The sequence below is a fragment of the Takifugu flavidus genome, chromosome 1 (genome assembly GCF_003711565.1).
Source record: "Takifugu flavidus isolate HTHZ2018 chromosome 1, ASM371156v2, whole genome shotgun sequence".
In the NCBI taxonomy this organism is placed as follows: Eukaryota; Metazoa; Chordata; class Actinopteri; order Tetraodontiformes; family Tetraodontidae; genus Takifugu; species Takifugu flavidus.
Genome location: NC_079520.1, coordinates 21,554,228 through 21,568,978, shown reverse-complemented (window position 1 = coordinate 21,568,978; position 14,751 = coordinate 21,554,228). Strand labels below are relative to the sequence as shown.

The 14,751-nt window shown below is 42.7% G+C and overlaps 1 protein-coding gene across 1 annotated transcript; it reads right to left on the bottom strand.

The window, feature by feature from the left end:
* Positions 1-4,300: 4,300 nt before the first annotated feature.
* On the bottom strand, positions 4,301-9,887 carry LOC130538699 (uncharacterized). The gene is made up of 4 exons (XM_057056553.1): positions 6,737-9,887; positions 5,749-5,907; positions 5,251-5,346; positions 4,301-4,842 (listed from the first exon to the last, which is right to left on the bottom strand). The coding sequence occupies exons 1-4, from the start codon at positions 7,841-7,843 to the stop codon at positions 4,534-4,536; spliced, it is 1,671 nt and encodes a 556-aa protein (XP_056912533.1). The 5' UTR covers positions 7,844-9,887; the 3' UTR covers positions 4,301-4,533.
* Between the last annotated feature and the right edge of the window lie 4,864 nt (positions 9,888-14,751).

The following is a 14,751-nucleotide window of genomic DNA, read 5'->3' as shown; positions in this document are numbered from 1 at the left end:
CCAGGGCTCCAGCTCCGTCGCAGACTACTCCATCCAGTTCTGCATCCTCGAGGCTGGAACGACGCGGCCCTCTGGGGGGTGTTCACCCAAGGACTCACAGAGGAATTCAATGATGAGTTAGCCACTCGGGAGGAGTCTTGGGACCTGGAGATGCTCATAAGCCTGGCGATCCGACTGGATAACTGACTGCAGGAGAGATGCTGGCAGAGGAATAGCGAATGCCCAGTGAGGAGTTCGGAGAGTCCGTCCTGTGCGGAGTGAAGCTCCAATTGAATCGTCAACTCTGGTCCCTGCTCCACCTCAGGAGGACGTCGCCGGCGAACCAATGCTGCTGGGATGAACCCAATTCTCCCACACAGAGCGGAAGCGCCGGCTGGCAACAAAGGTTGGTTTGTATTGTGGCCACGCTGGCCACTCCCTTGTCAATTGCCTGGACTAAGGACTAAGCTCGTTGACACGTAGGAGTGTCGGCAAACGATTCCTCTGCCCGCTCAGCGCTGTCCTGCTTAACTCTGCCGGGCGTGCTCTTCCAGTGCAGGTGACAGCTTCAGCTTCCTTGTTCTCAACGGGGAAGTCCTGGCAGCAGTGACGCACCAGACCCAACCTCTCACCCTCATCTCTGGGAACCATCGAGAGCAGATCCGTCTGTTCCCCATCCCGGCATCCTCTTCCCTGAGGGTTCGTGGTGCTCCTTGGTTGGCGCGCCACAACCCGATTGGTCGACCGGGAGACTGGTGAATTGGAGCGTGCCCTGTCAGACCAACTGGGTTCGCTCTGCTCTCACCCCCACGCCTGCTGGTTCGGACCATTCTAGGAGAGTTGTTAGGGGGGTGGGGCGTTTTCCCCGTGTGGAGCTGCCAGGTGGCGCAGTCCAGGTGCCAGGGTCGGTGATGGAGTCTGCCGTGGGAAGAGAGCTGCTGCGGTTTCAGGGTATGGTCTGATCCAGTTGACGCGGAGCCGGACCCCATCTTATTCCCTTCCTGCATCCTGGGGGCCGCATCCTGGCAAGTGGGGGAGAGAGTCCGAGAGGCCCAGCAACCTGTCTCGGATCAAGGTGGGGTTCCACCGAACCGGCTGTTCATCCCGGAGGACGAGGTGGCAGTGCCCTCGGTACAGGCCGACGTACGTGTGAGAATTAACTATTACATTGTTATCATTTAAAGGCATTTGTATGTTTAGTATCTAAGTGCATGAAGGAGAAACAAAGTGTTTTTCACCTCTCTCGATTTAGTACACTTGTCCAGAGCACCAGATTTACTGTGAGATTGTTATCTGAAACCCTAAAAGCATCTTGGGAGGAGGTGAAAATTCCACATGGATAATGAGCTGATGTGAATAAAGGAAGGAGGTTTGCAGAGGAGCAGCAGAGCGACGGAGGGTGTTCCAGAGTGAACTGCTGCTTGCTCTCCCTTGCAAGGTTACCCGTGTGTCTGTGTCTTTTGTTGATTCACGCAGGGTTTTGCTAGGTTGCTCTGTTTCAACTCTAACATAATTTGGTCCTTCGAGGCGGATCCCAACATCTATGAGGAAATATCGTCAGCAGGACGCCGGCCGCTGAAGACAGTGCACAGCCAGAACCCATCAACGGCGGTTCTGTATCAAAGAACTCGGTCGTGAATTCGGCGCGAGGCCGGTTGGGCGGCCTCCTGAGACGAGAAGTCCTCCAGTGATGGACTCCGAACTACATTCTGGTGAACCAATGACACAGACGGGTAAGGTGCGTTCCCGCAATTGACTCAGGTTCATTCAGGGAACCAAGACCCATCGGGGGTCTCGACAAAATTGTCGTGGGGATCCTATACTATCCTCCTGAGTTGGAAGCAGAAGCAAGACTTGTCCGCCTCATTGAGGTAGAAGCCTGACAAGTACCAACGAAGGATTTTAAAGGAAGTATTGAAGTCTGAGACTATACGTCCTGTAGGGACTCACATAACTCAGAATGGGACAAGGACAGGCAAGAGACCAGTTCAAAATCCTCCATGTTGTAGATACATGGAACAAAGGTATCCAGGGTCAATACATTTTGTCAAAATGTGGCATGATAAATTTGAAATTGATGGACAATTGGATAAACCAGAGACATTAAGGGCCCTAATGAAAGAAATAAAAGAAACGGAGTGGGGGGTGGAAGCAGAAAAACTACACAAGAATCAGCATAACTACTCTGCTTGGTGAGGGGGAGAGGAGAGGAGAGGAGAGGAGAGGAGAGGAGAGGAGAGGAGAGGAGAGGAGAGGAGAGGAAACCATGACCCAGTGGGGTGACAGAGGCCCGTCAGGTGATCATGTTTCCGGACCCCGGCAGCCTTGGCCTATAACAGCATAACTAAGATGTGACCTAACGATTAGACGACCCCCTAAGTATGATAATCTGTCTGTCTATGATAGTAACTGGAACTACAGAATTAGTAACAATAAGCTTTTTTAAAGAGGTAGGTTTTAAGCCTAATCTTAATAGTAGCGAGTCAGCATCCTGTAGCTGGACAGGGAGCTGGTTCCATAGCAGGGGGGCCTGGTAGCTAAATGCTTGGCCCCCCATTCTACTTCTAGAAACTCTGGGAACCACAAGTAGACCAGCATTCTGAGAGCGGAGCGGTCTATTGGGCTGATAAGGTATCACTAGCTCCTCCAGGTAGGATGGAGCTAGGCCTCTGAGGACCTTGTAGGTCAAAAGAAGGGTTTTAAAAATTATTCTAAATTTAACGGGCAGCCAATGAAGCGACGCCATTTCAGGAGTTATGTGATCTCTTTTGTCAATACCTGTCAGAACTCTGGCTGCAGCATTTTGGATCAACTGGAGGCTTCTTAAAGAGTTGTTTGGACACCCTGATAATAAAGAATTACAGTAGTCCAGCCTGGAAGTAACAAATGCATGGACTACCTTTTCAGCATCATGCCGCGTCAGCAGCTTCCTGATCTTTGTGATGTTCCCCAAGTGAAAAAAGGCACTTCTAGAGACTAATTTAATGTGTGAGTTGAAGGAGAGATTTTGATCAAAAGTTACTCCTAGATTCCTCACAGAGAGACTAGATGTTAATGAGATACCATCTAGAGTGATCATGTGATCTAATCTATCCCTGAGAGGTTCAGGACAAAACACCATGACCTCAGTTTTTCCTGGGTTAAGGAGGAGGAAATTTGAAGACATCCAGGACTTTATGTCTTTAAGACAGGTCTGGAGCTTCACTAACTTCTCTCTCCTCGGGTTTCATGGATAAACAGAGCTGAGTGTCATCAGCATAACAATGAAAATGTATCCCATGCTGCCGAATAATGTTCCCTAAGGGAAGCATGTACAAGGTGAAGAGGATTGGTCAGAACCTGGAGGAACTCCATGGCTAACCCTACTGTATGAGGAGGGAACACCATGGACATGAGCAAACTGATATCTATCAAATAAGTATGATCTAAACCATTCTAGTGCTGTCCCTTTAATCCCAATCACATGTTCCAGTCTCTGTAACAGGATGCTGTGATCAACTGTATCAAAAGCAGCACTGAGATCCACCAGAACCAGCATAGAGACCAGTCCATGATCTGAAGCTATGAGAAGATCATTAGTGACTTTAAGAAGTGCTGTTTCTGTGCTGTGGTGAGCTCTAAAGCCTGACTGAAACATCTCAAACAGGCTGTTTCTCTGCAGGTGCTCCAGTAACTGAGTCACCACCACCTTCTCTAGAACTTTAGAGATAAAAGGAAGGTTGGATATCGGCCTATTGTTTGCTAACACATCAGGATCCAGTGATGTATTTTTAAGCAACGGCTTAATCACTGCCACCTTGTAGGACCGGGGTACATAACCTGACACTAAAGAACCATTGATCTGGTCCAGGATAGAACTGCCTACACTGTAAAAAAGAAAAAGTTGAGAAAACGTAAAATTTCAAGGCAACATGATGCAAGAGATTTTTGAGTTTTCTCAACTTTTGCCTACTGTTGTTGACTTAACTAAGGTTTACAAGTTCTGACAAGAGTTCTGCCAACTTGGATCTTCTTGTTCACCTAATTAGGATAATCCTGGAAGGCTAACAAAGAAATTCTGGTTTCAATGCCATGTATTTCTGCCTTCACCAAATGCAGATATTCTTGTTGAATAAACATACAATTATTCCTTCAATGCCATGTATTCCTAAATTCACCAAACACAGATATTCTTGTTGAATAAACATACAATTTTTACTCCAGTGAGTTGAAAATTTACCTATATAAATAAAGGAAAATGTATGTTGTTGTCATTATATTTGAAAAATGCTCAATAAATATATATTGAATAAAACAAAGCACAACTGAATGTTGTCTGAAATCTTATTTATTTTGTTGAACAGTGCAAAATGGCATGGCAACATGGCAAAATCTCACCATATATTGTCAACAACATAGACAATAATGAACAGTTCAAACACTAAATATGCAACTCTTGTTAACTGGCAAATGATTATATCAGAGGCAAAGGGGTTTAACTACTGTTTTCAACTACAAAAACTTGAACAGGCTAAAGAACACAGTTAAAGTAATGTCTGGCTTCCCCATTAATAGTCAGAGCAAAAGTTTTGTTTTCAAGGCCCTTATGCGATGTGAGCATCGAGAACCGCCAAGCTCAAAAAAGATGGCCTGAATCGCTTCAAAGGTATGCCTCGTCTGCTTTGGATAATCAATGTTGAGGGCATACAGAAGGCCAAAGAGGTATGCCAAGGCAGTAGAGAGGTCAGGAATGTCATGTAGCACGATTTCCCCTTCCAACACAACTACCTGCTCTAACACAGATGTACCGGCATCGTCATCTTGTAGGATGGTGAGGATGGCAACAGATGCACCGTTCAGCACTGGTTCCAAATTGTCAGTGTCCTGAAGAAAACAGTTGTATTATTGAGAGCTAAGAAAAACTAAAGACAAAATACATTTCTACTGATATGAACTTAAACTTCTGTACCATGCTGGTCATTTGACTCATGGAGGTTTTAATAAGAAAAAGCATCTTTTTCTTTAATTAATGACACAGTAGCTTTCACCTGCCAACTTTGTGATGAGTTTTGTACAAAAGTATTTTCTGCTACGGAACACCCACCAACGATGCCCAGCTGCTTCTCAGCAGAAAAAAGGGAGTGAGAGTTATAGACAACTGCAATCCTCACTATAAAATTATCTGGACTGCACTGAGGAGGTGTATATTTCCATTCTGGATGAACTCATCCTTTAAAACATCTCATGGGAATTAGGAATTAGTTTTACTTGCATTACTTTGTCTGTACTTACCAAGCACTTCAGGAAAACCTTTGCTGCATCTTCTCGGAGAAAAATGGGCAGGCCTCTCAGTGCTGCTGTCTTTCGGTGGGACACAATGTCGGATGTCTAAAGAGTATTCAGTGGAAAACAAGCATTTCAATTAGTATATTCTATATATAATTATTATATACATAATGTACTTAAACACAATGCACAATCAGGACTCATTTATAGTAATGAAGATAAAGGACCCAGCAACATGTAAAACTTAAAAAAAAATTAAAAATACAACAACACTGCAACCATGTTAACAATTTTACTTCACTTTTACAAATTAAAATTCTGTTAAATCAAATACCAACATAAACACAAATAACAACAAAAAGCAATGAATGCTGACATTCATTTTTACTGACACACATCCACTAATGTGTTTTTGCTGAAGCTAACATCTTTTTCTGTTTCTCTTATGAGAGAAGTATATTCATACTCTTCTAAAAATGTCAGGCAAAGGAGCACTTCACTCACCTGTTCATCAGGTTTATCCAGGAGGTCTTCCATCTTCTCCCCAAGAGCTCCCTTCTTAGACCGGTAGAGTTTCAGCAGGCCAGGCACTAATTTGCCAAGGGATGCATTAAAAGTCCCCAGGAGGTCTTTGCTCGTGATCCGATGAAATTCTTTAGCTATCTAAACAAGACAATCAACAAGATATTGCCATTTATTCAGCACAGAAAATTCCTGGGTAGCTGTCTTGTGTAGTCTGCCCCATGTTCAATGCCTGACCATGTGATCAACAGCAAAACCTACTTCAAAAAGCTCTTGTGAATCCGTCTTTTGCACAGGAATGGAAATACCCTCCACAAAAAACAGTATCAATATGCAAATGCATATTATCATGTTCCAGTGTTGCACCGAAATCTGTGACCAATCAGATTCTGTGACCTGCCTTAGTATTCTTTCCCGAACCATCTCAGTCTACAGAAGCCCTATTTCCACCAGTAAAAGAAAAAAAGAAATCCATGCCAAGTCAAAATTATGAGATAAAGTCCAAATTTGGTCGTTTTTCTCCAGGTGAAACTACTTTAAATTTTTGTCTCATAATGTCTTTTTATTTCACAATTTCGATTTAGCATGGGGATTCTTTTATTCTTGTACAGGCAGAAATGGGCTCTTATAGGAGTGAAATGTTTAGGGTAAGAATATTAGGAAAGGTCACAAATCTATGGCATTTGTTAACATGGATCTTGAGGACTGACAATTCAATAAAAAATTGACCATTTTGACATCCGTTACAGTTGCAGTAAGTGATGCACTCCTTGGGAGGACAGAACATAACAAAAACACTGGCATTTTTGGAGTGGGTGTAGTGGGTGCAGTGTGTTGGAGGGGCCTTGAGTGGAGCGGTAGCGCAAGGTAGAATAAAGTTTGCCAATACATTACCCCAGCAAATACTGGTACTGTACTTCTTCAATTATAGTCAATCTAGTATAATAACTTGTGCCTAGGACAGCCTTACCTCCTCAGAGGAAAACAGTGCAGGCCACCTCTCCTGGACCTTAGATACCAAAGGTTGACACTCCACGACCTCTCTCCGCCTGAGGGAAAATGTCAGCGCCATCTTCTGCCGTATGACTGTCATGTTCTTTTGTTTCTTCTGCATTTCATTGACCAGAGCAACTCTTTCCTCTTCAAGAGTAGAATCATCATGGTGTTGTGGATAATCTGGGACATGATTGACCTCTCCACGTTTGGGCTTTTTAAGGGTGAAAGGACTGTCCTCTCCATCTCCCCCTTTTCTTTTCCTGTTTACATTTACCTCATTACAGCCTGCCCTACGAAGCTTTGATCTGTAGTTTCCAAGTTTGTACTTGATACTTGCTTTCCATCCCTCGTAGCCTGTGATGCTACCTGGCTCCTTCAGACATGGATACTTGAGAACCAGCGCAGAAGCAACTGACTCAAGCTCATCTTTCTCGGGGTAGCCTTTAATTTCAAAAACTGCCGCTGCAATTTTATCCAAAATCTCCATCTTCATGTCTCTTGTCACTGCAAGGCCCTTCTTAGATTTTTCGTATGTCACATTAGCCTTACACAATTTCAGTTCAACATCATATGAAAACTTGGGGATAGGAAATGGAGAGGGCCACTCTGAGACATGCCTTAAGTTCATCTGGATAGAATCGGTCCAGCTAGGCCTGAAATCTTCAGAATGAACACTTACTGTGTCCTGGGAAAAGACTGAAGAAGAGGACACTGAAGCAGTGGACTGGTTAAGTGGAGATGAATCACAGTCCCACATTATATGCAGGACTGCACGCTCAGCTGGTAATTCAGATATTGCCGTCAGGTTGCATAGTGCATTTCCAAACTCTGGATCCTCAAACTGTAGTGAGAAATCACCTCGAAGTTCGAGTCTCTCTTTAAGTATATCAATCAACTGCCCCACAGATGCTGGTACTTCAGGAAGCTGGACTCGCCGGGCTTCTCTGGAGGAAAGAACTACCCGATGTAACAAAGTCTGAAAAGAGGAGAGAGAAAAGGTGGGAGAAAATGAATAGTCAAACCTGATTAGAAAACAGTTGACACCTATACCATACGGCTGCAAATGAGGACCTTTTTCCATATTAATCTGCTGATTATGTTTGATTTGCTAATAATTTAGTCTACAAAAAGTCTATATTCATTTCATTTCCTTCAATTCATTCAGCACAAAACTAATACTTAATGAGAGAAGAAAGGAGAGAGGAGAGAGAGTGCGTGAGAGGAGAGAAGAGAGAGGAGTTGGTGAGGGGAGGATAGAGGGGGGTGAGTGGGGAGAAGAGAGATAGTAAGGAGAAGAAAGAAGAGTGTGGAGAAGAAAAGAAAGAGCAAGAGGAAAGGAGTGAGGAAGGGGAGCAGAGGACAATAGAGGAGAGGAGAGACAGAGGGTGGATGAGAAGGGAGATGAGGAGAAGAGGAGACAGGGTGTAGGGAAGAGAACATACCATTTTGAGTTGCTTTAATGGAGAAGGAACGTCCTTGGGGTCACCATCAGCTTTCCACCAACTGTGTATGCTGTTAGAGGGTGGTAATCCGTCAGTGCATCTGGATCCAGGACAAGAAGGTCTGCACAGGTGTATTCAACAAGCTCATAGGACCTAAAATGTTCAATGTACCAGGAACACAGTCTTTTACAAATGAATGTCACCTCCTCTGCATTGACAAGAATGGTCACAATCTTATGGAATTCTGGGAGGCCACTGCATTGCCCAGCAGATAAAATCATGCCTGCCACATACTGTGTCCCATGCAGGTGAATCGTTTTAGACAGAGACACACTGTCTAGATGAGGGTACTTCTTCTGTATTTCACACTTAAGTGATGGATCCAATTCTGAAACCCTCACCACTTTCACATTTTCAACATAGAGTTTTGGCTTGAAAAGGTTCCCACTATCCAGATGGTATGCCATCATCTGCTGGTTTTTCGAGGAAAGAGTGAGCAGCACATTTTTCCAGTTGTGAGTGTCATGGACCACCTTTTTAAAGAAGCTATGTTTTGCTTCAAATCTCATCGTCCACAATTCCACTAAAGGCCCATAGCAGCGTATAAGATGTGGGTAGTGGTCAATGAAGTGGTGTTTTGGCCTCGGTCTGAAGTCCGGAAAGGTACTGGTGAGCAGCAGGCGATGATCCAGTAGTTTGCAAGATAAATAACACAATGCTTCCTCAGAGAGTCTGTTTGACACAACAATGTCAACAATTTCCTTGAGGTCCATTAAAATCTCCCATGCTGGCTCCTGTTCTGGTATCTTACATCCAATTATAAAAGGAAGTAAGCGCAGCAGTGTCCAATTTTCATGTCCATTACCAGCAACTGTTCCTTTTTCAAAGCTTGCTTTTGGAATTTTTTGAGGCTTGTTTACTTTGTCTGAATATTTGTAGGGAAATGATTTTATGAAGTTATTTAATGCATCAAATGTAATGAAACCTTTTGAGATTAGATTTTTCAAACATAAGGACAACTCCAAAGGGATGACACCTTCAAAAAGGTCATGCAAAACATCTGGAGGAAATCCGGTTATTGGGTGAAAGAACAGTAGATGTTTGCCCAGTACACATTCCCTTTTTACCCCATTAACACTTTGGAGGTTGTCAGTCTGCCTAAGCTCTTCCAGAAATGTATTGTGTTGATCAACACCCCTCAACTGGAAGTCATTAACTTCAGTGGTTGCAATTTGGTCCCTACTTATCAAACAAAAGCGACAGAACTTGTCAACAGTAAAACTTTCAGAAAAGCCTGCCAGACCATGTGCACCAAGGTTATCAGCACTTACACAATATACAGTGCCTTTAACAAACTGACCCACAACTTCCACAAAAATTCCCTCTTGTTCTAGACACCTTATATCATTAATCAATGGCTCAAAAAACTTTTCATAACCATATTGTTTGACATCCACACTTTTACCTAAGAGAGCTAGCTGAATTGAACTGAGATTCGATCGGAATCTGGCTGGTAAATTTAGAACTACCCAATATACTGCAGTAATCTTATGAAGTTTTCTAGAGGTGCCCAGTGGGTTACAAACTTCAAAATCATCAATATATAATGCCAAACTGATACATAAGTTTTGCTGTCCCAGTAGCTTATTGTCCTTGTAATACTTGCCGTCTTGAAAAGACTTAAGATGTCCAGATAAAGCTTCTTGATTAAATACAATTTGGTCCAAAAAATCTGCCCGTCTGAGTAAAGTCTCAAGTATCTTAGTGACAGATATATAAACAAAAGAGTTTTTATGAGCTGTGTTGTACAGATATTCTGTGGGTTCTACAACAGAAAAGTGCTCTTTGAAATATATATTCCTTCAGTTCTTGCAATTGTTCGAAAATCCTCAAGTGTACAATTTTTATGGTTTCGACTTCTGTGAGAACTGAGGGTCGGGCGAATGTTTGTTTTAAAGGTACACCTTAGAAAGGGACATTGTACAGTTTCTCGGTTCTTTAAATGATGTCCAAGATGGTTCCAAAAAGTTTTTTCACAGCAAATCTCCTTAAAATCACACAATTCACATTGAAATGTTGAATTTCTGTGGATTTTCACTATTGAGTGTGATCTTGAGAGGTGTGATCGTAATGCTCCAGGTGTTTTATATACACATACACAGTCTGTGTGAATGCAAGGCCAATGTGCACCTTGTCTGTGATGAAGGCGAAAATGTTTCAGAAGAGTCTCTTGACTGGAGCTTGTGAATTTGCAAAATCTGCACTGCATGAAATCCACCCCTGAAACACAAGAGACCCATAGGACACAATCAGTTTTGCTAAAAGCACTTTTGCAACAGTCCCTGTAAACATAAAATAACAATACAGCTTTATTTAACCAATTTGTGATGCTCCATTACTGAATAGGCAAAATCCAGGGTGAATTTGTCATGCAGGGAGAAGAGGATATATCAAATGGCCAATGTAATTCCTTACTTACCAGACTGTCCTTGCTGTTCTATTATTTTCCTTTACCCATTTAGTTGTTATATCCATATTACTAATGATTACTGATTTTAAAGTCTCATTATGTCCATAGTTTGTGAAAGCACCAACTGTCATCACTACAATATTGTTGCAATATTAATAAAAGTATTTGGTCAAAAACATTATATTCTGAATGTACTTATAAGAAAACTTAAAAGTTTAAAGAGACTTTGAAGTATTACATATTAGACTATTAAGTTAAACTTATTATTGGGATTGAAATCTCCTGATATGAAAAAAATATATATCATGATAAGAATTTTATCAATATTGCCTGCAGCCCTACTTGCCTGAAATCTAATTGTAACAGTCATTATGGGATAAAACATCCATATATAACACACAGAAGGAATACCTAGATGCAGGAGCTGAACACATCAACAAGCCAAAACCAGAGACAACATGAAAAAAGTATGTAGGGAATCATATTAACTTATATATGACCACTCTTCTACTATATCTTCTACTATATCAGGCATATAATTGCTAACATACGTGACAGGTAACATTAATGCAAACATGAATTCAAACATTTGTCTTTGTTACTATGATAAAAACACAATAACTATGAAAAATTAATACTATCTGTAATGTGACATCAACAACACACAATTATTCCTCAAATATTCTGTCTCCTTCCCCATTATGTAAAAAAGCTCTGAAAATGTAGCAATCTTATAACAGAGCATGAAGCACAACTTTAATTTGTATGTAACAGTTAACTTACAGTAATTAAGGACATTAGACAGTGTCACACCAGCTGTCAAACTGTAAAGTTAAAGTTAGCTTTATACATTACTGTAAAGTAACAGTGCAGCACCGGATAAATGGTGTCTATTGAACAAAAGAAAAACAACGTTTGCTAATATGCAAGTTACTTACATCAGTGTCGTATAATTGGCGCACATGTCTGCCATACACCGACCCATGAAAGCGTGTGCACGAGGACGCCTGCTTGCACCCGCGTAGCTTACATGGGCGGGAGTTTGTTGGTCATGTTAACATCATGTCTCCTCACAAGGATAACATTAAAACACATTAAAAAACGAGTAATAAGCTAATAAGCTTTACCACGGCCGACGTGCAGTAAAGATGAGATACCGCCATTTAGTGATGAAAGTCTGTATCTGAATTTCAGACGTGATTAACATTAAACAGTATCAAACATTACTTTTTGCGGGGGTCGAACGAGCTGGGCCGATGCTCTGTAATAAAACCTTAGCATAGAAGTAGGTGAAGGGCTGGAAATGTCGTTAGGCGCTTGTAGAAAACGCTAACAACATACTTAAGCCAATTAGCTTACCTGCTAGGGCAAAATGGTCGTCAGCTCCCGCTTCTGTCCAGAAAATGGCCAAGCACGACAGTCAAACTGCAGACCAGGCGAAAATCCGTAATGGACGAATCAGTTCAGTTCCCGGTCTGCTCAGGTTCGGTAGAAGGTCCGTTTGGTCGACAGCAAATTCAAACTTGTTCAGACCATGTGCGCATGCGCACGTCAGTCATCTATGGGGTTTCCCACTGGTTCCCAACTTAACTCAAAAAATCTACTCAAAAGTTGATAATCTTTATTGTGCTGCTTATAAAATCTTAGTTAGGACAACAATGAGAGAAATTGGTTGGGCAAACAAGTTTTTGTAGGTTGTAAATGGAAAGCTTTATTTCTGAGTCAGCTTAATTTGAAAACTTTAATTAAATCAAATTAAATCAACAATTACGAGTTATCGTTGTTACAGTGTATCAATGGTAAAACAAGAAGAAACCCAGTCCAGTTGACAGAGAAAACTACCTTGGATACAATGACCTGGATGACTGAGAATTTACACAGACAATGGTAAAACATCCTTCAACAGGTGTGTTGGGATATGATCTAAAAGACACGTGGTGGTCTTGGATTTCTGAATTAGCGATGACGCCACAGAAAAATATATATGGTCCAGTTGTTGGGATCGCCTGGTTGGCTTTCTCTCTGATAACTAGAACTTTATCAGTGAAGAAGCTCATGAAGACTTCACCACTAAGGGAAGAAGGGATACGTGGATCTAAAACACTGTGACTCTTAGTTAATTTGGCCACAGTGCTGAAAAGAACCTGGGGTTGCTCTTATTTTCCTCAATTAAAGAATAAATATAAGCTGTTCTTGCCTTGAGAAGGCCTTTTTTCTAAACTAATAGGCAGCCTTTCCAGGCTACATGATAGCTGTCTATTTTACAAGAATGCCACTTCCTTTCCAGTCTTCGCACTTTCTGCTTGAGGGTCCTGATATGTGAATTATACCAGGGGGCACACCTCCTTTTACTATTTACTATTTTCTTTTTCAGGGGGGCAACAGAATCAAGCGTGATTCTCAGTGAGGTTGCTGCACTTTCCGCAATAGAGTCAACCTCAGCAGGGCTAAGATTATAATGATTGATCCCTGGGGAAACACACGGTGGTCCTGGGATCAGCACAGGGATCACTTCCTTAAACTTAGCTACAGCATTATCTGAAAGACATCTGCTATAGTAAGACTTTGTTCTGAGCATAGAAGAATCCTTAATCATAAATGTAAAAGTGATCAAAGAATGGTCTGACAGGACTGGGTTCTGAGGGAACACTGACACATGTTCTACCTCAACACCATAAGTCAGAACTAGTTCTAGGGTGTGGTTAAAGCTATGAGTTGGTTGGTTTAGCCAAATTACTAGAAATGAGAAAAGCACCATCTCGTGTGGGATGGACGCCGTCTCTCCTAATCAGACCAGGTTTTCCCCAAAAAGTGCTCCAATTGACTATAAAGGCTACCGGTTTTCGGGGCACCACCGTGACAGCCAGTGACGAAGCGATGACATGCAGCTAAACATCTCATCGCTGGCCAGATTGGGGAGGGGGCCAGAGAATGCTACTGAGTCCGACATCGTTTTAACATAGTTACACACTGACTCCAAGTTAATTTTGGTGACCTCCGACTGACGAATCCGGGTGTCGTTGGCTCCGACGTGAATAATAACCAAATTTACGATTATGTCTCGCCAGCAGCCATAAATTTGCTTCTATGTCGCCCGTTCTGGCCCCCGGAATGCACTTGACTATGGTCGCTGAAGTCGGCTTCACGTTGCGCAAAACAGAGTCGCCAATTACCAGGGTCGGTTTCTCAGCGGGTGTGTCGCCGAGTGGGGAAAAGCGGTTAGCCATGGGAAGCGGTTGGTGGTGCACCGTGGGCCTTTGTTTTGGGCTACGCTTCCTCGAACAGTCACCCAGCCGGCCTGGCTAGCCGGCTGCTCGGCTGCTGCCGGGGGACCGCTAGCTGAAGCTATGCTAGGCAGCTCCGCAGCAGCTAGCTTATCCTGGCTACTTGACGCAACTCCAGCTAACTCCAAGCTGCGGAACCGCGTCTCAAGCTCGCTAAGTCTAGCCTCCATAGCCATAAATAAACTACACTTTCTGCACTTATTCCCTTCACTAAGGGAGGTAGAGGAGTAACTCAACATTTCACACGCTGAACAGACAAAGACACCGGGTGAAACAGACGGTGAGGCCATGCTAACGCTAGTAATCGGCGAAGCCCTGTATTTGTTTAATATGGGTTGTTTCTCACTGTTGATATCAGGTGACTAGAATGTCCCAAGTGTTCAAAATTTTAAGTAAAGTGAATACAACACACTAAGTGTTCAATATTAAGTGAATACAGCACCCCGTGCACAATGCAACCAACGAACGACTGAGAAGACAGGAAGTGACGCAATACTCACCCAGAATACTAGCTGAATACACCCACACCACATAGTTCCATGACTAACACCCCTCAAGGAGGAGGAGGAATAAGTCATAATCCTTTCCTCCAAGGACATAACACACCTCAATTAGGACCCAATACATGTTCACAATATGACATGAGTAATATGAATTGGAGTAGACATATTCCTGGGGCGTTCAGTCCAGGACCCCCAATAGGCTATGGCGATTCATTCATCGCAGTAGCAGAAGCAAAACACATGAGATGTGTTGATGAGGAAGGAATTTTCAGACACCGACTTGGTTATTA